The sequence below is a fragment of the Melospiza georgiana genome, chromosome 1 (genome assembly GCF_028018845.1).
Source record: "Melospiza georgiana isolate bMelGeo1 chromosome 1, bMelGeo1.pri, whole genome shotgun sequence".
In the NCBI taxonomy this organism is placed as follows: domain Eukaryota; kingdom Metazoa; phylum Chordata; class Aves; order Passeriformes; family Passerellidae; genus Melospiza; species Melospiza georgiana.
Window position 1 is genome coordinate 33,871,235 of NC_080430.1, and position 23,650 is coordinate 33,894,884.

General features: G+C 42.1%; 1 protein-coding gene across 2 annotated transcripts in view; it reads left to right on the forward strand.

Annotated features, from left to right (window-relative positions):
* The first annotated feature begins 4,298 nt into the window (after positions 1 to 4,298).
* Positions 4,299 to 23,650, forward strand: part of SNX10 (sorting nexin 10) — a 33,320-nt gene continuing 13,968 nt past the window's right edge. The window contains exons 1-2 of one of the 2 annotated variants that reach the window (XM_058027325.1): positions 4,299 to 4,318; positions 20,097 to 20,151. In XM_058027325.1, coding sequence (XP_057883308.1) covers positions 20,128 to 20,151 — 24 coding nt within the window. In that variant the 5' untranslated portion in view covers positions 4,299 to 4,318; positions 20,097 to 20,127. Of the gene's footprint in view, positions 4,333 to 20,096; positions 20,152 to 23,650 lie in introns of both variants that reach the window. The other variant, XM_058027335.1, reaches the window with a different exon arrangement.

The following is a 23,650-nucleotide window of genomic DNA, read 5'->3' on the forward strand; positions in this document are numbered from 1 at the left end:
GGAAAATGGACAAAAATCAGTAGCAAGACATTGGAAAAAAATGTGTTGATTTCATGCTTTTTCATGCTTTTTTGCAAATAAGTTACAAAGAAATCCCTCCTTCCCAAACACAACACCATAGTTGAGGGACAACTGCTGTTTTTCACCTCAGATCACAAAGCAGTAAGGGGAAACATTCACAGAGTTCCTTCTTTTGTTCATCTCACTCTTTTTTCAATCCTTACACATTCCACAAGATGAAAACACTGAGCATCTTTATCAAGCATTTTTCAGAACTGCAATCATTGACACAACTCTTCTCATTTTTTATTAATGCTTTCTAAGAGTAATGCCTAAGAATCCCTCTGCAGCCTACAGCTGCATGATTTCTTCCTCTTCAGCCATGACAAGGAAAATATGGGAAAGTCTTAGAAATAGCGTTTTAATTTGTCTTCATAATATCCCACATGTCCTTCTTCTTTAACTCGAATTATTTAGTTTGAAGCAGTGTACTTTGCAAATTTAAGAATCTTTCTTATTACCTGGAATTTTTTCATTACGCGATCAAGCAGTCAGGATCCAACATTCTCTGAATGCAGAAATGTATTCAACTTGAATGAAATAATTGAGGGATTATAAACATGGGGTAACAAAACCAGCATTGTAATCACTCTGTGACTTAGGCTAGGTCTATGTTAGCAAGCAGCAGGATTCCAAAAGGAAAAGCTCTCCAGTGCAAACCAGCTTATGTGAAGGATGTAACCTTCTCCCTTTGTTTCAGATTTGTTTCAGATTGGCTCCATCAGGGGCTGGAATGCAGCTTTTTTTTATGTTTCAGGTGGAACATTTCTTACTGTGTATTTTGGGGCTGTTCTACAAAATGAACCAAAGAGCACGAAGGGAGGGCAACCAGAGATTAGCTTCAAAAAATACATATCTCACCTAAAACAAAATATCAGTGTAGATGAATGCACACTTAAGTTTACCCTTATGAATAAATGGATGGTCATATCTGTGGCAGATTTAATCTGAAATAAACTGATGGAAAGACAGCAGAATAAAATCTTCTTTCTGTAGAAATTTTAAGAAAGAGCTGTTATGGAATAAAGTTCCCTTGTCTATTTTTTGTTGAAACAAGGAAAAATACTTTACATAGATTTGATAACTCCCTGAGGAACAATTAGTTTATCAAAGCATTGAAGTCAAGTTCTTGGTCGAAAGAATAAAGTCCCCTGAGACCAGCAGGTCAGCAGTGCCAGCAGCAGGCCCCAGCACCCATTCCAGCACTACAGCTGCACCCTGAGAAACACCTGGGCATCATGTCAGGGCACAATGCCACTGGCAAAAATACCATGAAGACTTCACAGAAAATGGACAGGAATTTCCTTGATGCAAATTTTCATCTGTCAACAGAACTAAATTGCCAACACCAGTTTTCTAAAACTCCCCCTTGCCCTGATTTCTATCCCTTTCCTCAGGAAATCAATCTCCTTTTTCCAGCCCTTTCATCTTTTTCTCCTTCATATTTCCTGGGGGTTTTTTTCCTAGGATGTTGTACTTTTTATTTATTTATTTATAATACTGAAGTTTGGTCCTTCTGAATCTTTCACCAGACAGTTTTATATAGATCAAAGCTGAGAGCCTGTTTTGCTGGCAAAAGCAAGGAGGAAGAGCAGTTGCAGTATGCAGGCCTCATCATCCATGAAAAAACGGAGAGAAAAACATAAAATAAAAAACATCATGAAGGCGGCTTAGAGTAGGAAAATGTTGTCCATGCTAACAAAAACTGGGTACATTGACCAAACTAGGTTATGGAAAGAGAAGCCCTCCCCATGAGGAAATCCATCAAGAAGGGCTTGAATAGACCTTCCACTACAGAACCAGAAAATGTGAATATTATGATGATTGGCATCTGGTCCTAGTGATGTAAGCTTTCCTATAAAAATGGGAAGGAAGAAAAATTCTGTAGGGGCACCATTCACATCTTCATTCACAGTCACCTGAGTAAGGTCTTTCATTTTCCATTCTTTCCTGGGATATATCTGCACATCATAGCCTTATGAAAGGTGATTATTCAGTACAGCACTGAAGTGAGGCAGAACAAAAAAAAAGTCTGGAAAATGAATGAAGAATTGAAATCCTACAAATAAGCAGTTTGGAAGTTTGAACAGGCCTTCTCCAAAACAAAAAACTGTTCCCTCTCATAATTGTTCTTTATTCCATTAAGAAATTTACCTGTATAGTCCCTTTTTGCTAAATTTAACTATAGCTAATTATGACTTTTTTTTGGTGGCAAAATTGTGTGGCTGACAGGTAGCACTATTTCACATTTATGCACAGATAACCAAGGTTTATAAATCTCACTGATATTAGTTTTTGAATGTTAGAATGTAAGAAAAAAAATTGATTTCTGAAAATGAGTTTATGCTGGCAATTGCAGAGAGAGCTATTTAATTGTGTTAGTCTCATTCTTTCATTTCAGCCTTTTCCCATTCTGGCCATCCTTTGTGAATCCTTTCTTGGACAGAGTGGTTGCTCAGAGTAACATCTGACAGCAATGGCAAAAAAAGTGATGTTCAGCCTTTAGGTGTTTTCACCATCCTACCAAAAAATTTGCCACTACAGGACAAGTGACAATTGGAGCCCTGTGTACACCCACATGGGGTGGAAAAGAGTGATGCAGACACTTCATGCAACATCCCTGCAATTCTCTGCTCCAGTAGTCGATCATCTTGATCTCTACCTGTCTCTGCAGTGTTTTGCTTAAGAGCTCTTTTTGGATAAAATTTCTGGAGTACTCAGGACAAGTTAATAATTATTTTCTTTGAGAATTTTTATCCCAGAACTTGCTTCATATTTTGATGTATTATGGGAAAAAATTTGTCCACACTTTACAGGAAAAAAAAAAAAGCTAAGAAAAGAAAATATTATAGCCTTTTCAGTATTTAGAAATTAAGTAAATACATATAATGGTACTAAAACTAGTTCTCTTTTTCAAAATAGGAGAAGTTGCTCAGATCCTCTGAGGACTCTTATCAGCACTGAGATAAGTAATCATTCCAGCTCTTCAGAAGCAGAAACCCTTACCCCTTCTTATTGCAACAGAAACTTAACTCTTTTCCCTCCACACTCATCAGTGGGTATTTTGCAAGGTGCTTTCATTTATTACTCTTAAACAAATTCCAGCACAAAATAAAAGCTGCAACAGCAAGAGACAAGCATTGTCACAGATAAATTATTTCCCCCCAGCTTGCCAAGCTGTTTTTCAGAAGACAGATTCCAAAACCCAGGAATCCGAGGTTTCGGAGTTGTGGCATAAACGCTATTACGATTAAAATCTCCAAGTGATGGCACACAACATTAATCACGTATTTAAAATTCCTCTTGGAATTTTAACACCTAGCCATTGAGGAAATAAATTTACTAGAACATTGATTCCTGAGAAACCAAGTAAAGCCAAAAATAAACCTTGAGGTGATATTTTATTCAGGTTTTAAAAACTAGGCAATTTGATTTGCCAATCACAGAGCAACAGAATCACTGAGGTTGGAAAATACCACCAAGATAATCCAATTCAACCTTTGAGCTATCACTACCTTGTCAACTAGACCATAGAATTAACCCTTGTGTCCAGCCATTTCTTGTAAAACTCCAGGGATAATTTTAATTTCTTTGGGTTTTTTTCCCTTAACTAAACTTTGTATTTTAGCCTTAACTACAAGGTTTCTAAATCTCCCGGTAAACCTGGACTTTTTCTGTCGGAGCGAGATGCGTACTTAGGATGCAGTCTCATCAAGCACATGGGGTGCGGACAACTGAGGTGTTACAAGTCATTAACACCAAGGGGCCCAACTCAGTCAAGGTGACTCAATCACGGGACGCAGATCCCATCAGGATGCAGATCCCATCAGGACGCAGATCCCATCAGGACGCAGGTCACAGGACACCTCCATGCCTGCTCCGCTCCACAGGCGCGCCCCAGGGCTCAGCCTCCTCCCCTCCCCGGTGCCTGGGACTGTCACAGCCTCTGTTCGAGGACAGCCTCCCTGCCCCTCTGGGTCCCCGGGCCCGGGCTGTCAGATCGGCTGTTCGAGGACAGCCTCCCTGCCCCTCTGGGTCTCCCGACCAGGGCTGTCAGATCCTCTGTTCGAGGAAAGCCTCCCTGCCCCTCTTGGGTCCCCGGGCCCGGGCTGTCAGAGCCTCTGTTCGAGGACAGCCTCCCTGCCCCTCTGGGTCTCCGGGCCCGGGCGGGGCGGGCAGCGCGGCCCCGCCTGCTGTCGGTGACGCGCCGGCTTCTCCCGGCTCTGGGCGGCGGCAGGAGCGGCGGCGGCGGCGGCGGGTGAGCCGTGCGGGGTCGGTACTGGGATCGGGACCGGGATCGGGGGGTGTCAGACCTCCGCACACCTGGGGGCTACCGGAGCGGCTCCGGCGGGGCTGGCCTGTTGGTGGTGCGGGGCTCGGGGTGCGGCCGTGCCCCGGGCTGCGGTGCCGGAGGGCGCTGCCGGGCTCGGTGGCACCGAGCGGTTTCAGGGGCGGCTCGGCAAGCCCTGGCCCAGCGGGCAGCCCTGCGGCCCCGGCGGCGGCGCTCGGCTGCTCGCGGCCCTTCGGAGTGTGTTTCCCTCCCCGGTCTCTGGCACAGGGCTCCGCCGCGGTTTACGGCGCGGTAAATGACTGCCCTTGGCAATGATTAACGCCGGGCAGCGGGAGATTTGGTTTAAGCAACTACTAATCTTGTTTTGGTCCGCTCCTCTTTGTTTTGCTGTGGCAAATCCATCGCCCTTGGCAACTGCGATCTAAAGATCGCAGGGATGTGCAAAAGCTCTGTGTGTATATATATACATATTGTTATTGTTGTGTATATACATTATATAACATGCAGTATACATATACAAATATATAATATATATCATAGCGTGCTTTTGTATTAAATGCAGAACATTCGATTCGATGTTCTGTTAGTCAGGAGACTGCCTTATGTTATTTTTAAATTTCTGTGTTATCCAAGTTAAGCAGCACGAGAAATTTTTAGGTACAAATGAAGTCAGCCTATGAAAACTCAGTATGCAATTAAAAGTAACAGATTTTATAAAGCAGAGCAAGTTCCAGTGGCTGAGGGTTGCTGGATTTGCCTTGGGTCCTGTTCTGGAGCCGGGCACAAAGGCGTGGGGGCAGCTGCCGGTGCTTTTCCGTGAGGCGCTGTGTTTGCTGCCCATCTCGCACTCGCTGGGGTCACACCCCGAGACACAGTCGCCATCAGATCAGGACAGCTGGCTGGGTGTTCTCGCAGCCCTTCAAGGATTTTAGGGAAATACTGCCTCATTCTGCTAGCAGCCTCCAGGGAGGAAAGGCGGGTGGAAATGTGGAGGCAAGCTCTTGAGGATCAGGGTCTGGCCCACGCGGGTGTGTTTGAGGCACCCACCTGGCATGTGCCCGCATCACCCATAACCCAAGGGAAAATGTAGCTGGAGTTTTCATTGCCTCACATTGACAGAAATAGCTCAAGTGAAGGGAGATGTTTTTCTATTTGTGCTAGGGACAACTGAAACTGAAAGTAATGCAAGGCAGGGCCTTCCTGAATGACACAATACTGGACTTTCTTTAGAAAAGTGGAAATACTAATGTTTTCTTTGTGTAGAAGATGCAAGTAATAATTAGGCCTGACTCAGCCTAGGGTGTTATTTATGATGCTTGACTGGAAATCCAGAAACCTCTTGTTTAAAATGTATATTTTGCATTGAGTCTAAGGAGTATTTGCCTTTCAATGAATTTAAAGATCTTGCATTGGTACACCATGGTTGTGTTCATAGAAATACTTATACCTTTATTATAGATGATGATGATTATTTTAAATTTTATTAGGAAAATAATTATACTTGATTATTTTTTCTAAAGGAGGGAAATATTTTGAAAATATTACTTCTAAGGATTTTTGCTCTTCTACCGTTGCAAAACAGCTGTGATTTTCCATGTTAACTCCTGTTTGGAGGTTAGGCAGCCCTGGTGTAGCTGCTTGAGCTAATTCTGTGATCTCTGCATGCCTGCAGTGATGAGGTGCTTTTAGCAGAGGTGCAGTGTAGAGGTTGCACATGAGTAATGATTTGCTGTGCTGAGGCTCCGAGTGTCCTCAGATTTCCCTTCCCAAGCACTAATCCATACTGAGCAAAAACTACTGAGCATTTGGGTGAAACTGAGCAATTCTCAGGCCTAAGAACAAGTGGAGCATTGAATCAAGCCATCAGTTGGCAAACATGGGGTGACCTTTTGGTGGACTGTCACCATTGAGCTGGGACTGGTGACGTGACGGATGCAAGGCAGGTCAGTGCTACCACTGAGCAGACGGGGATCATCATAATGGGGATGAAGGCTCTGTTCACAGAAATTTTAGATCCACTGTGCTGCTGCTAAGAAACCCTAGAGTACGTTTCCTTGATGCTTCTTCCCTCCTTCCTTCCCCTGGCAGCTTATTTCCCCTGCCGCAGAGCAGCGTTGCCTTTGGCCTGCTGGGCCAAGCCTACAGATCAGGCGCTTGCTTCAGTGTGGTGTTCCCCTCCACCCACCCTCCTCCTGGGGAATGAGAGATACTCTCAAGGGTAACAATGCTGAAGTTGGGGCCTTTCTGACCATAAAGGGCTGAATCAGTCTTGTGGTCTCATTTCAGTCAATTTTTGCTCAGTGTGTTTCCTAATTGCCATCGTTTTGGGCAACTGCAACCTTCTCTGCTTTTATCATGCAATTGTGTAACTTATGCATGTGAAAGAAGGAAGCACTCCTCTGGCAGGTTGATTTTAAAAAAATCAAATAAAACAAATCAAAGAAAACAAAACAAATAAAACCAAACCCGAAAGAAAAAAACCCACACTGTGATAAATCACAAAACAAAAAAGTTGTGAACATTTACTCAGGACTGCTGGGGTTGTTTCTTGCTTCCTGGAAGTAGGTAGGTAGTATGAGACAGGTGACAACTTTGGTGTGTCATACCTCTGCAGTGTGTCACATGGATCTTATTTCCATGTGTGTGGTGTGTAGTATGCATAAGGTTTTGGCTTTTGTAAACAGAGGAGTAAAAGAGATCTCTATAATTTAGGGTATTGTGGTTTTTATTTCTTCTCATTAAATATTTTGCATATTTTTATTATCTAAAAAAGAAACCCTCAGCAACTTTTTTGTTTCTTCCGATAAAAATACAAAGAGAAGATGTGTCCTACAGGAATTTCCCAACTTCTTGGCAAGATAAGTCTTGGAAAAGAGAAGCAAATCATGCTTCATGTCTACAGGGAGTTACATGCACAAGTTTGCTGCGTAGTGTTTGGCTCTAGGTCTCTGAACAGAAATTAAGAATAGAAACATCTTTCGTAAGCATTCTTCTTCCCCAGCTTGGAGGGGGGAAAAAAAGAAAAGAAACTCAGAAGAATCCTTGATTAATATGTTTACAAAACATTCATGTTTTGTATATAGAGACATTGGAAGACAGGAAGGCAAAAATAAAAGTCTTGTCATGCCACTTCATTGGTGGCTGCAGGTGTGACCTCTCCACCCACAGAAAGCGGACTGCCATCACAATTTCCTTGTTGGCAAAAGCTCCAACTGAATTGCTGAGAGCTTGGTCAACAGCTCTCTGTGCTGTTAAAATCAAGCATCTGTGGGAGGGAAGGAAGAAGCAGAGAGACTGCAAAGGCAGCTTGGAGCTGGAAACACTCGCAGCAGCCCTGGCACAGACAGGCCCTCATGGTGGGAGATGTTGCAGAAGGAACAGGATCTCTTGAGGAATCCATCTACACTGCACATAGCGCCAAAGTGCTGCCTGTGCAGCATCCAGAGGTTTGGGCGTGGGTCAGTGGCCTGATGTGTGTGGCTGGTGCCTTTCCAGGTGACTGTCCCGAGGGATCCAAAACACTTGTGTGAGGCTGGCACATGACCTACAGTTGATCCACCCTCTTCTTGAGCAGCAGCTGAAGAGTAAGTAGGACACCTTGTGAGCGTTCACAAAGACACAAACATCTAAGTTTAGCTGTCTGAATCCTGCTTGTCCAGATTTCTGTAGAAAAGGCGGAACAGTGGGAGTTCTGATGGAACATAATCCAATGATGAAATCACAAATGGTTCTGCAATTCCCACAGTGTTCCTCCAGGGATCGTTTTTCAACTTGGAGAAATTCAAACCAGTATTTGTCTTCTCAAGGCCTAATTAGTGAAATGTCTTCACAGAATCCTTAAATATCCTCAGGGCTCCTGGTTTCAGTTTCCTTTCTGATTTTGTTGGGCCTGTTCTCCACAGAGAAAGGAGCCCACATGGTCTGCCAGCCCTTGTGCTGGGCCTTGACTTGCTCCCTGGTGTGCTTACTCCTTCAGTACTTCAGGTACAGACATAACTAACATACATACTGCGTTCTTGCTTGTTTTCTGCTGCTTTGCTGAAAGTCTGCAGTTAAACAGGGCATGTCTCTAGGTTGATGCTGTGCAGGTGTTGCTCAAGGTGTCTGCAGTACCCCAGCACTGCACGTTGTCCCACTGGCACCTCAGCGTGACTTTTGTCAAACTGTCTCTAGTATGGCAAGTGATTTCATCAATAGATATGAACCTTGAAAAAATTATTGCAAAAAGTATCACTCTGTGGGCCTGGCCCGAAAGGAAGTACTTGAAGGACTGAAGGGAGTTTCTCTTTGCTCCATCATCTTCGTATGCCTGGTGTTACAGACTGTCAATGAGCTGAGGGGCAGGGTGCACACCATCAAGTTCCATTTGTTTGAGAATGGGTAAACAAGGAATGATTTCATTATGGATCTTCCCTCTTGTGCATAAAAAGAGGAAGCCAATTACCCTCCATACCTACTTTTTTGTGGTGTGGAGGAATTTCTATTTCCTGATATTGAAAGGATTTGAGGCTTAAGAAAATTACTTCTTTCTTTCCCTTTCTTCTCTACCAGAGATGTCTAGCAAGATGCACTCACTTACAGCTAAAACCATGTTTCAAAGCCAATTGTTCTACTTCTGTAATAAAGCTTCTATATTTACTGTAGAATTGACAATGAGTAATTTACTCTGACCTCTGTTTGCGTGTTGCCCACGCATCCTTTCAGTTCTTGCTCCTCCTTTCCCTCAGGGAGGCCCTAGCTGCTCACCTACCTTGCTTCTTGTGTACAGCAGCACATTGTAAGTTCTGTCTTCTATTAGTCTCATTGTTTTAATTGTGTAATGGTGATGTGTGGTTTTAAATTAGTCATAACTTTAGCTTCTGTTTTAATGAGATCTTCAGTTGTCTTCCCAGAGGGGAAGGCTTTGTTTTCCCAAGAGCAGAGTGTGTTTTCCCAGAAGAAATGAATTTCTACTAATGACATATGAAAAGGTGAGGTGGCAGTGGAGGTGTTGGGGAGTGATTATGGGGAGAAGGGACATATCTGCAAGTCTCGGGCACTGAAGAACATCTTGATAATGCCAGAGCCTCTGACGTGCCAGGCGCTTGTGTATAAATAGTCACGTTGGCACACAGTGTCATTGCAGTCGTGCTTTGGGAACAGCTGAGTCTAACAGCCTTGTCTCATGCACAGCCCAAAGACACCCTCACGTGTCTTCAGGCATGTGAAATAATAAGGGTGATGTTTAATGGCTGGGACACGAGTTGTTGTGCTCCCCAAGGATTTAGGACTACGTGGCATTTGTTAGATCTGTCTGGCCACTGTTTGCAGGTGTGACTGTTTGAAGTTGGGGAGGCAGGAAGGCAAATGGCTCATCCCAGATGAGAGAAAGCCCCTTGTCTCCCCCTCTCTGGGTGGGTGAAGAGGAATCACAGAATATGCTGAGCTGGAAGATCTGTTTGACGTGCTGGTTGGGAAAAAGATGTCAACAATAGGATGTAATCCAGTGCTAAACCTCAGAGTAGAAATGCAAGATCCTCTCCCAGCTGAGGTCTTTTTTTGTGAGCTATCCACAGAGGAATTACAGGAGTTTGATGCAAACCATGGTAGGTTGGTGTTAATAGTGTGGGTCAACTTGCAAAGAAAATATCTTGATTTTCTCAGGAAAACATCAATATTTGCACCAAACCTTGTAACTAATGCAAGATAACCATAAAGATAATTTGAAGTCCTGTGGACTATCTTTAAGAAAACATAAGGCAGTCTTTAGGCTTCAGTCAAACTGGGAAAATAATATCCTGTGCTATAGCATATGTGCATAAGCAATCATTTTCTTTCAGAAAAGGATTCTTTCTTTTTCTCCAGGATTTCCAGAGTCACAGATCCTTTGCACCAAGGCGACTTGTACGCATTAAATATCTTCTCTTTGAGCAAACCTATTGGTTTGCTTGAAAAAGAAGGCTTTGGAACTTACAGCATCTGAACATCACTGTGTAAACACTAGTTGACACTCCAGAATTATGTTGACCACCTGAGGATCACTAGAGCTTCTGTCATTCCAACCTTGGGTGGTAAACTGACTTGTCCTAGACCATCTGAAATAGAAGTTTGTTATGAAAAAATCATGTAGGTTCATGTATATGATTGCCCTTTCACTGGGTTTCTGGCGAAGTTAAATTCTAAGGAGTGCTGCATTTTCTCCATAGGCTTGGCTAAGCTAGATAACTTTCCAACCTTGAATAGCTTTATTCTCTCTTTAATGTAGATGAAATTCTGGATTTCAGTGGTCAGTTAATAACTAGCTTTTATAATTACAAAAGTTGTATTGTTTTTAGTCTAGATGACTAAAACATCTAACCATTTTCCTTCCTGTTCTGCTAGAACAATAATACAGACCCTGTCAAGGACAGTGCTATCTTCACAGAATGCTTTCTGAGCATGTAAAACACTTGCTGTGCATAATGTGGTGCAGGATTTGAAACTCACCTATAAAGGGGAAAAGCATCCTCAGTAGTGGTTGTTTACATCTCCAGTGACACCGAGTGACCTACTTGTGTCAGTTCTGCAGAAAAATTACTGGCAGTGAGGTCTAGGCTGGATACCTGCAGTGGAGCTTCCCTCTGTGGGCATCCAGCTGCAGGGGGTGTGTGGCAGCTGGTACCTTCTGCTCCTGCTTGGTCTGGGCCCTTGGTTTCATTGGGGTGCTGTGATTGTGGTTTTGTTCTGAGAGCTGGGCTCAAGAGCAACATCACTGCAACATCACTGTGTTTCTACAAACCAGTAGGGCTGGAGAGGATCTCTTGATGGTTATCAGATCCTTCCAGCCATGTGATGGATATTTGGTATGGGTTTAACTGTAGGACCATGAAGTAATACTTCTAATACATCCGTTCAAAATGTGTAGGTTTCAGCTGGTTTAGTTAAAGGTGTGGTTGTATGAATTGATACTTGTTCTAAGACTGGGTTGTGCTTTTTTTAGCCTGAAGTAAATTAAACTTAACAGACAACAAAAAGAATGGAACTGGGCCTGTTGCAGGTGTTGCAAAAGAAAAGGACTTCTGGGACATTGTTTATGACTATAAATTATTTCAACTGGTGACTTCATATGCATTTTCTCATAGTATTTGCCTCTGAAGCGCTTACAAGCAGAAAACAGGCTGGGACTTCCAAAAGTTTAGTGTATATCTTCTGTGTTTAAAGACAGTGACTAAGAAATTAACTTGGAATAAGTGTTATTTAACACAAGCCAGTTTCCTCTTGGTCCACTGTTTTCCCATAGACTTGCTATACAGATCTGTGCATTCTGCTCATTTCAGCAGCATCTACTCTGTGAGTGTGAAATCTTTCTCCTACTGAAGGCAGAATTTATTGTTCAGACTACTTAGTGGTCTGCTTGAATTCATTGTTGGAAAAACATCACGTGGTTTGGGCACTGTGAAAGCAAGCTGTGAACCTTACTTGTCCTGCAAACACTGTTTTCAACGTTTGCTTCTCTTACCACTTTATCTTGAGCAGTGTTTGTTCCAGGCTGACCAGCAACTTCTTTGACTTGGCTGTGATGGCAGAGCAGCCAAGTGCTGCTTTTCTTCTCTCCCTCCCATTTTTGTGTATTTGCTATGCCTCCTGCTGTTCTCTCACTACTTCTTAAAGAAATTTGCTACATCACAGAAAGAAATTTGCCACATCACAGGTGAGCCTCTTAGGCCAGGAACTGGCCAAAAGCTGACATAAGTCTTATAAAGTCAGGGTGCAGCAGTGGGGTGAAAACAATAAAATCACATCTTAAAACAATAAAACATTTTATTGTTTTATTGAAAACAATAAAATTCACATCTCTCAAATAAATGAGAGGTAGAAAATCTAGGTAAATGGATGAATCACTGATCTTCAGCTTGTTTTTCTTACTGGTCAGTCTCATGAAAAGTTTCTCCTGCCAAACACTGTTTGTTTTTTAGAATTGCCTGCTTTAGTAATAAGTAACACTATTCAGAAGCCCTTTGCTTCCAAAACACTGTTCTCATGCCACTGGCACAGTGTGGCTTCTAGAAAGGTAACAAAGCCCATTGAACAAGTGAACTCACTGTTAATACATTCTTTATTGGTTAATTTGATGGTTGATAGACCCAGGCCACAAAGTAGTGCAATATGTGTCTGCAGCTACACAAATGTGACAGCAGTAAGATTTTGCATCAGTGATGGGCCATCTGATGCATTTTTCAGGGGAAGAGAGCCCAAAGAGTGAATTGCCATAGTGTGAAGGACTGGATATCTGATCCAGCTGCGCTGCTGTAGTGATCTGCCATGGGCTTGGTCAACTTAGGAGACACAAGAAACACAAGAGTTTGAAGAGAGTTGATCAGAATGCTTTGTGGGCACACTATATTGACTGCGGTATTTCCTGTCTTACCCTCTGTCTTAAGCTGCAGTTACACAGACTCACAGACTTAGGATCAGTCTGTCTCAGGATGTTACTGCTTAGCTGTTCATTTCATTTTTTACTATATCTGTGCTGGGTCTTTCCCAGCCATCTCCCCAGACCCATGTCATGAGACTGGGACTTCTAATTCTGTGGTTGCAGCCAAAACTATAACTTTTGCTTTACTTTCCTCTCTGGACACAAGATCAAACACTAACATTTCCTGGATTGGAGCAGGTAACACATCACAAAAATAGATGCTTTGATAGCATAAGGAAATCCGCAGCAGGAAAAAAGCTAAGCTGGAACGTGTAGTGCTAAGTAACAGCAATTCAAGCAGCAGACAAAAATTGTATCATAAATTAAAATATTTTGAATAAACAAAAAATGAGAAATTTCTGGTACATGAGATTCAAAGTGTCTCAGCGGGTAAGTCAGGAAGGAAGGGGTCAGGTGATGGCAGCCTCTGCGTCTTAGAGACTGAGAAGGAAATGTAGTGATAAGACTGCATAGTATTTGCTGACTTTTGCTCTGCTTACTCACCAGCAAAGATACAGCTTCCATCAGCCCTTCTTTTCCTGTGATAAATAAAAATTAATGATTACAGAGATACCTTGAGAAGGATACTATTTTTAAGGCAACGTAATTTTATTTTATGCAATGAAATACTTAAGTCCTGAGAAAAACATGATTTTTGAAAGAAAGACATATACATTCTCTGAACCTTCCTTCAGAAGCATTTAATATTTTTCTTAGGAATTTAATCTGTGTTCTGACATGCTGAGACATTAGTCTCTTTACAACCCCCACCTTGTTGGTTTCTGAAAGTAACAGCTGTCTGATGTGTTGTTTGTAACTTGCATCCTGTAATAAATACCTAGGGCAGGTTTATCTTTCTCTGTTGGTGTACCCTGTAAGATCTGTGTGTGGTTTATGCACAGTGTGTACATCCTCACTCGTTGCTTCTGCAACTGAGCGGAACTGTCGCTTGCAAAGTACACAGTGCTGCTCAGCAAGTGGCTTAGCCTGGAAATTACTCGCTTCTTTCCCTTCTCAGAGGTAGTTTCAGTGCCAGTGGTGTGCCTATTTTGTGTATGTTATCAGTAAGAAGCCTAGTGCCTGTCCAATGTGTTTTCCATGTTGAGTACGGCTGAAAAGATGGTTGATTTGCCAGCTTGCCAAGGTTGCTGTTTCTTCTGAAATTGATTTTTTCCTAGCTTAAGGAATCTCAAAAGCTCCCTGAAGCAAGCTTACTTCCTGAAACTTTACCTTGAAGGTCACCAATGCTTCCTTCAAAGACTGCCTTATTTTTTTGTCAACCTTCTGAAAGTGTCCTAGCAACAAAACCTGCGATTATGTATGGCACAAAAATAATTTTGCATAGTTTAATCTTAGGCACCATAAAAATTTGAAAGAGCAGCAAAGGCAGGCTCCCATGGCAGACCAGCTTGACAGTCTGCCTGAAGACACAGGAGCTGGAGCTGCAGGAAAGTTCTGAGTGGCCCCCTGGTTGTCTGCAGAAGCAGTGGCAAGCATTAGCCCTGAGGAATTAATAATTACTGTGACCAGCCCTGGCATGTACTGTTTTTTCAGTGATTTGACCCACAATTACTGTTCTGTAGTTGTTACCTGAAATCCCAAGATGCCTGTGTTAGCCTTACCAGTAGCTTCTATTAAGAGAAAACCATAGCAATCCTCTGTGATCATCAACCCACTGAAGCTGCAGAATATCCATGAGGTCCTTTGGTTGTGGGTATATCTGAAATTTGAACCTGAAAAAGAAAAAAACAAACAACGCTCTTCCCTCCCAGAAACCAAACTAACCCATCAGCAACAACAAAAAGAGAATGGGGAAGCATCTGAATGGCTCTCTCCTACTCTGAACAGATTTTTTAGTACTTCTTCCTTGTTTGTCTTTAGACTTTTAGAGGTTTCAGAAGGGCTTGGCACGTAACTCGTGCTGCTGTCCAGCACTATTGTATTGAACTTGAAGCAATTGAAAGCGTGGTATAATACCACTGTAATTGGAAATCTGTGACCCACACCTGACACTGTAATCCTTGTGATGTATTTATTTTGGAGGGCAGAGGGAAATTAGTATTTTTCATTAACTCTTTGATTGTCAAGTTCCTCTGAAACAAACAAAAATTTCTTATCTATTGTCTTTTTTTTCCCTTTTTTAATGATCCAGATTCATCCTTCTGGTAAAACGTGTCTTACTAGCCAGCAAGATTGCAGGACAGGGGAATGGCTGACTGGGGAGAAATGCTAATGTAATGGTTAAGGAGAAACTGTCCTCATGGCCATAAAAAAGTGTTTAAAAACTAAATGAGGTAAAATTCCATAGGAAGGAGTAGTTAACTAAGCATCTTGGCAACAGTGCCTGGGAATTTCAAGTGCAGCCACAAAGGGATGATATTTGACAGTGCCTTTCTACATTGTATTGTGGTGGAAAGGAAGGTGTGTGAATTCTGTTGGTGGTTTGGAAAGCTCCCATTCTTTTAAAAGAAGTTTAGACAGTGTGCTTATTTTTTTCTCAGCAGTGAAGTGATCGTGCTCCTACTGTGATACAACACTGATGAAACTGGTACTTTGATCCTGGGAAGTGAGAAGGATTTGCTCAAGGGGTACTTCATTTTGTGGACTTCACTAAGCAGGCTGCACACCCCAGACTTGTGTATAGATGAAAATGCTCATGACTTTCATACTCCTTTCACTTTTGACCAACAGATCCTTACAGTAATTTGCTGAGGGTGAGGCAAATAACCATCAGGATAGATGAAAAGAGGAAATATGCTCTGTGACCTGCACAGTGTGGAGTTTCAGTGCTCACCATCTGGTTCATGGACAGTGAGGAACAGAAATGAACTCATGGGTCTGATCAGTACAGTTGGGTTGGCCCCAGGTGTTAAATGGAGCAGGTGAAGTAGAAGGCATTAGCTTATGCTGAGTTTGAGTTATTCTGGATCGACTGAAAGTCCCTGCTTGAGGAGCAGCATCTGAATAAAATTTTTCCCATCAACAAGAGCAGTAGTTCTGTGATAGCCATGTATCCAATTACTGTAAATGCCAAGCTGTGTTAGGATGTGGTCAATTTGGCAACACAAAATGCTGTGTTTTTATAGGTTTAGGGGTTTTTTGAGCTCTCCAGAGCGTCTCTTCATTATTCTTCCTGTTCCTCCCAGTTCCGCCATCACCCCCGCCTGTGTATTTTCCTTACAAATCCACACAGATCGCTTGCCTTTCAGGAACATAGTGTGGCCAGGTGCACATGGGCATGTTCTTTGACAGTGAGCTCCATGTATGGATGCAGCTGAACTTTCTACAGGCTCTAAATGAAAATTTTTATGACTTTGTTTGAGTCTTAAGGTGAGCAAACCACAAAATGCAGGAAAGACTTGTAAGCAGTTAGACATTCAGTTTTTCTCTCTTTCTTGGTCATATTGAAGCCTTGAATTAAAGTTTCATTTGATACTGATAGTGGGAACAACCCCGAAAGCACAGCTGAGGACTTTGCTTATGACTGGATAGTACTTTGAATCATCACCAAGGTCTAAAACTAAATCACACTTCCCCTTTAAAGCCTGAAGGTGGTAATTTAGTTATATGATTAAAAATAACCAAAGATGGATGGATGGATGGATGGATGGATGGATGGATGGATGGATGGATGGATGGATGGATGGATGGATGGATGGATGGATGAGCTGACTAGCAGCATTTATCCTTGAGAGGAAACACTGACCACATGGAATGCATGAGCACTCCTAGGGCAGATAAGGATATTGCATAGGTCACTGCCCAGTAATGAGTGAAATTGTAACATTTCAGTGCAGCTAAATACAGCTATTGGTGAGGCAGCCAGGAGGGCTTGCATTTGTTCATGCTGTTCTTAGAGCAAGTTGATGTGGTTTTTGTCTGCACTGCTGCTTGAGTTTTCATCTTGCAGTATGAGAATGCTGGGGAGGAATCACTTCCTCCTTCAGGAGCAGTCCATCTACATGATAAAAGGGTATATCCCTAGTAATGTTAGATTATCTGTTTTAATTTAGATTTTAAAATAGAAACTAATCTCTAAAATATGAGATAAAATATAATACTTGATATTATTTATCTCTTACCCATAAGAAGAGCACTGCAGTTTATCAGTTTTCCTTAAGAAAAGTACTGCAGTACTTGTGTTTTTTTCCTCCCTCTTCTTCCTGGTTCTTTTTCAGGCACAGGAAGTATGGCAATTCATCCTACGTAATCTTTTTGCTTTTGAGTGGTTGCTGTTAGCAGCTGTGGAGCTGTTCCCTGGCAGTTTTGTTGGTTATGCAATTGAGAACCAAAAAAATATGTACTGCAAGAAGCGGTTGATATAGTATATGAAACTAATTAAAAAAAAAAAAAGAGAAGTTTTCAGACTGATAATGGATCAGAAGCAGAACAAAAACTTACTCAAAGCAATGTGGGGGAGGTTTCCCACCCTCAGCAGAAAGTATTTTATCAAAACTACAGACCGACCACTGGCTTTTTTTGATTCTCTTTCCCAGCACTTGTTCATTTCCCCGTCAGAGGAAATTTTGCTTAGAGTAAAAAGACCAAAAGCCTTCTGTTTGTCTTCTGACGGCTGTTTTTCTCCATCACTGGTATTTTGAGTAGTTTTATCTCAAGATACAAAGATAACTTCTTAAGCAGAAGTTTCACTAGGTTTGCTGTGTGTTCTGCTTCACTGGCTTCTCTATGTGTTACAGAGGTTCCCAAAAATACGTCTTGCTACCACACAGAATATTGCATTCAGTATATTTGCAAGTGGCTGCAGCGTGACTGGGCAATCTCACTGAAATCAGTGAAAGAAGGCAGCCTTGGGGGGCTTGCATTTCCATTATTGATTTTTTTTTTTCCGAATTACTTGATGAAAAACTGATGTATTTTAAATATTTTAGGAAGCTTTTTGGTGTTGAAATATTAATTTTTTGCCATTAAATATTTTAAATTGTGGTGGCTGTTTGGAGTTTAAGCCGTTCTTGCTAACCTGTACCAACACATAACTCGGTCATTAGCAAAACAGATGACAGAATGAAACGTGCTATTTCAGCCTTGTCATTTGCTAACAGTGTTAGGAATGAGATATTTTGGGCTTGCAAAATTTCTCACTTGAATCAGCTTAGAGGCAGGAGAGAAACACACTGCAGAATTTGATGGAACAAAGATACATAACTGGAAAAAAAATTTTGCATTGCCATTTTGAAAAAAAACCTCAGCACATTCAAACGAGAAAGGGGGGAAAATTACATCAAACTATATAGGTTTATAGCTGTACTCAGTGGGGAGAGATAGCACAAAGAATCTTCTTCAAACAGCCCAAGCCAAACATAGCTGGTTTTTTTTGTCCGTACTCAGCACTTGTGAGGCTGCACCTCGAGTCCTGTGTCCAGTTCTGTGTCCCTCCCTTGTGAAGGACATGGAGGTGCTGGAGCCAGTCCAGAGAAGGGCAAGGAGCTGGGGAAGGGTCTGGAGGCTGAGCCCTACGAGGGGCAGCCGAGGGAGCTGTGGGTGTTCAGCCTGGAGAAAAGGAGGCTCAGGGGAGGCCTTACTGCTCCCTACAGCTGCCTGAAAGGAGGCTGGAGCTGCCTGGGGATCACCAGTGACAGGGGAAGAGCACGAGGTGGTGACAAGGGGAAGTCAGTGACAGGGGAAGCTGCACCAAGGAAGGTTCAGGTTGGACCTCAGGAAGAATTTCTTCGCAGGAAGGGTTGTTAAGCATTGGAATGGGCTTCCCAGGGTGTGGTGGTGGATGGAGGTGTTCAGGAAACAGCTTCACATGGGCTTTGGTGCCATGGTATAGTGGACAAGGTACTGGTCAGTCAAAGGTTGGACTTGATGATCTTGGAGGCAGCTTAAATGATTATGCAATTCCATGAAAAGCCTGTGATGTGTGCTGGTGCCCTCCTGTGAGGTGAAAAGCTAATTATCTCCCTAAAAGGAAAGTTTATAATATACTTTTGCATTAACAGCAGTTAGCACCAGTGAGCCAAATTTTTACCCCCACCTTGCAGAGAGGCTTGACACTGCTGAGCCTGTGCAGCAAGAAGTGTTTGAGTGCTCTACTATAACTTCAGCTCGGAACATACATGCTAGTTAAGCATATATATATAAATGGAGTTTTTAAAAAAATAATATTTAAATATGTTTTTGTTATTCCTACTTTATCACTACCATTCTAGCTATAGAAGTGAAATGATGGCCTTATCTTTATGGAAATGGGAATTGTACAATGGCACCCTTTAGGATGAAGTCTTATGTATGGTCATTTTTATTTGGAAACAGAGTATCCTATTTTGATATGACTGACCCTATAGAAATTTGACAACAAAGTGGTTGTTTGTTCCAGAGTAACTTCCTGGTCCAAGAAATGTATGTGTGCTTATCTTTGTGCTCTGTTTTATTAAAATGGGTGGGGTTTGTTATTTGAAAGTCTTTGTGAGAGGCATTGAGCAGGGGTGGGGTATTCAGCACTCCTTGGCTGGGCTTGACATTAATATGTAGTTGTATAATAACAAGAGCAGCTTCAAGCTCTGTCACTAAACAGAAGGTAGTGTGTATATAACCTGGCAAGTAAATAAAGCTGTCCTGCTCTTCCCATATGGGCACCTGTCCTGAGCAAACTGTCCAGTTTATTGGACTGCAGACGCAGTTAAAAATTTATTGGGATTTTCAGCAAAAGAGGAGATTTAAAATACAAGTTAATGACAAGTGTTTCGTTTTGGTCTAATTATCCCCTCCCTACAAGGAGGTTTGAAAACACAGTTGCTGTGAAATTTAGCCTGAGTTTTAGCTCTCCTGAGGGATCCAAGCAGTTTGCGTCTCCATTTCTCTGAGTTTGAGGAAGACAGTTGAGATGGGCATTTGATTCTTTTGACTCAGATGTTTTAGGGTCTCTGGACCTCAGCTGCGGTCCCACAGACTTGTTCCTGGTTCCCTGGGAGTGAGGCCCAGGCAGCGCTGCCTCGGCTGTGTTTGAGCACTGGGAATGCTGGCTCAGCAGAGCTCTTGGAGGTGGGTGCGAGGATGAGCCCTGAGATGGCTCTTGGAGCAGAGAAGAAAAGCACTGGCTTCCAGAGATGAACTGGACTGTCAAGTATGACAAATATATAGAGAAGGGGACTAGCCCAGTGCTTCAAAAAAGGGATTATTTTAAAAATGAATAAATTCTGAGATACACAGGTAATGCAATGTGTTTTCTGCCATATATGGCACTAAGCCTGGCTTTTTCCACTGTCTACTAATAAAGGGCAAAAGTGATAATGACCTTTAAATAACTACTAAATACCAATCTGATGTCTATTCTGTTTTTGTTTTTTCCAGGTTGATTTTTTTTTACTACAAACCAGTGAAGATGACGCCAAAACATGAAAAACAGGTAAGTGGTATCTAAGCTTTAATAAAAAAGGATTCAAGTTGTGGGTTTAATTTCATTACAATTCGCATGGATTAGAGAAGACTGGTTATATTCTTCATACTTTTAGTTGCCAGGATACAGAATATTCTGGAATGATGCAGTGCCAGTTCCTTCTGTTAAAATCTGATAGAAGAATCAGATATTCATTCAGAGTAAGTGACTGTGCATAAAGGGCTCAGACACTGAGACAGGGGAGAAGGATTTGGATGGAGTCTTCTTTTTATCAGTTTTAGATATTTTATAGGGACAATGGTTGGATCTGGATCTGAGCTCTGATTTCCAGCTGCATGGACCACAAGAATCCTCTTTGCATGTTCTCTTCTGCTCAGTCCAATGAACATTAAAAGTTTCAACAAATTATTTTGTCTCAGCTCTTAGATTCTTATCAGCCTTACTACGCAGTATACATGGAGTGAAGATGCCAACATCCACAGCATGAAAAGTCCCCTGTCCTTTGTGGCTGCTCCTTTTACTAACAGGCAGCCTGATGGGATATGCTATTTTTTCTTGGAAGCTTTGTGGAAAATTACTCTTCAGGGGTTATTGACTAATCATATGTGTAATAGGAGCACAAGCTCATCACCTGATACAGTCTTGAGCACAGACATTTGAATTAAAATGCAACTGAAATGATTAAATACAAATAGTCAACCAATGTGAGATTGTTTTTATTCCTCCTTCTTGTGGCAGATTTTCCCCTCATATTAAAAATAGATATTTCCATGTCAGATTTCCTATTTTCCTAGTAGGAAAATGTTAAGAGATTTCTGAGAAAGGCACATTTTTTTGTGATCAGATTCTTTATAGAAAGGCTTCTGACTTATGCTTTTCTCTGAGGAATCCATTGCATGATGCAGAAATATATCCTAGAAAAGAGAGAAGGGGAAGAAAAAAAGAAACAGAAAAATTAAAAGAGAAAGATTTATTGTGTTTGCTTCAGCTGCCTTTATGCATTGTTTTTCCTTTTGAGGCAGATTCAAAATGGAACATTTTGTTTTTCCATGCTTGTGTCTATGTGACCTCAGTGCTGTCCTTATAGTCTCCTGTCAGCACTCATGTTCTTTGCATGGATCTGTAACCTTGAGGGAGTAGGTGTAATCCAGATATGGGTGTCACTTTGGCTGTTTTGTCATTTATGTGTGACCCTATGTACTTGGACTGCTCCTGGCCTTGAGGACAGGGTAGCAAAATACCACCAGTGCCATGCTTAAACTGGCTGGTTTAGCCAGGAATTAAAAGGCACATGCAGCCAGAGAAACTGCTCTGCAATTCCTGCTTGTTAAGTAGTTCTGACTGTTTTTGGGGCAGATTTGAAGATTCTGAATATTCATGAGGATGTTTAGGTCAGCATGGCTGCTGGGCTCCATATCAAAGCTATAGCTTTAGCAGTTTGGACAGACAATTGTTTGCCTCTGAATTTAGTAGTTTCCAGAGAAAAGGAATAAATGGAGATGCCACATCTTCCAGTACCTTTCTTTGGAGTATATACTGTTTCCAGTGCAAGAGGCCTCCTTGCCTAAGCCTGGACACTTTTAACAGGAAATTTTGGTTTTGAGAGAATTGTTGCTCTGAAGCATTAGAGGACACATATTCTTGAATGCATTGATATATGTATTGTGCCAGTCAAATAAACCCCAACAATACAACCAAGAAAAAAAACCAACAAAAAAACAAAACTGAAAATACGAGTAATGTGACATAATAGCTAGATAGATCTGCAGTTCTGGAAAAACAAAGCAGCACTGGGTAGGAGGGGGGGACACCTTGTACAGGATTGCAGCTGGCAAAAGTGAAAAGTCCCTGAAACCTTGGCTGTCTTTGTACTGATTCTCCCATGTTGTACAGCTGGACTACAGTGCAGTTTTGTGATATTAAGTTAGTCTTTAAGTGGTCTGTGGGAGGGAGAGGTCAGCATCACCTCCCCCAGGCGGACAGTGCCTTACTTGAGAAAAGACTTATCTATTGAGAGTGTCCTCAGTTTTATAGCAAAATGGGGAGGGAGTGGAATACATAGAGAGGAGAAAGGTAGTTATTACCCAGTATTGCTGTAATGTCCTGGTTGTTTGTGACCAGTGAATGCAGGATGCACTGAGCAAAGGAGCATTCTCGCAGAGGAGTGAGTGTTCTGCCGCCCAACTCTGCTTGGACCATAACACAGCCTGTATGTGAATACTGACCTTTACTCTAGGGATGCAAAAGCATAGGCACCTTTTCTGGCAGTGGATCATCACTTATACTGGGTGGTTAGTCTGCTTTGATTAGAGCAGTGCTGTTTTCCTAGTGGGATCTTGTATTCTGGAGAAGACTTAAAGGTCAAGAGAAGGAACAGTCTATATGTGCAATGCCACTGTTTCAGAGCAGCAAAATCTCTTATGGGAACAACACTTCCTGGATTCAAGAGATAAATAGGGGAAGTAACCCTAAATCTTGAGACAGGCTGTACATTTTTATTTTTCATTTCTGGTTGCTTACTGTATATCTTGCTTCATTCTAAACTCAGTATTGTCATTTTTTCGGTAAGTAAGGGTGGAAAAAAGGAAGACCCAGTCTTCTGTTGAAATCCTAGTGTTTCAAATCAAAGCTGACAGTGACTGTGTCTGAGGGCTGCATTTTGCTGAGGTGCTCTGCTGTTCTGCACATCATTTTTCATCTTGGCTCAGTTCTTTACTGCTTAGACACTTCCTGCCACTGCATATACAGCAGGTCACATTTCTTTGGTAGGTAGAGTCTGAATGGTTTTAACTTCCTCCTTGTTGAAACTCAGTGGCTAGTTAATTGCAAGTTAAGAGTGTACAGAAGTTTTCCAGTGCAAATCTTGTGGTCTGGAATGATTTGCAAAGTAATCCATAGCTAACCAGCAGCATATCCAATAGCAACTTTTAATCACAATACTTTGGTACTGTAAAGGTTTCAAAGAAGTATTTTACTTCAAAGACTGTTTTGATTCTGTACAAAGGAGAAGGTTATGGAAGGTTATTTGGAAATGGGGTAATTTGGGGAACCTGGACACAAGAAAAGTCAACAAGAAGCTGATACAGCAGTAAATGAGAGGAAGGAGGCTGAGGTCAGGTTATAAGCAGGCTGCCTGAGGTTGTGACTCCTGTGCTGCAGCAGTTGAAGGGAAAATGAGTGCAGTGTCCTGTTCGAAGCTTCTTGGCATAATTTCTCTTCTTCCACTTGCAGGACTGATGCATTCAGTGCTCAGCAAAGGAAAGAAAGTATGTTGAGAAGTGGTTGCAGCTTTGGAGAAGATTGGGATGCAGGGAAATAGGAATTTGGGGAAGACAAAACCTTGTGGCATGAAAAGATGGTACAGTGGGTCTGACCTACCTACCTGCCTACTTACCTACCTGCCTACTTACCTACCTATCTACCTACCTACCTACCTACCTACCTACCTACCTACCTACCTACCTACCTACCTATGTATGGTAAATACTACAGGCAGTGGGGCAGGTGG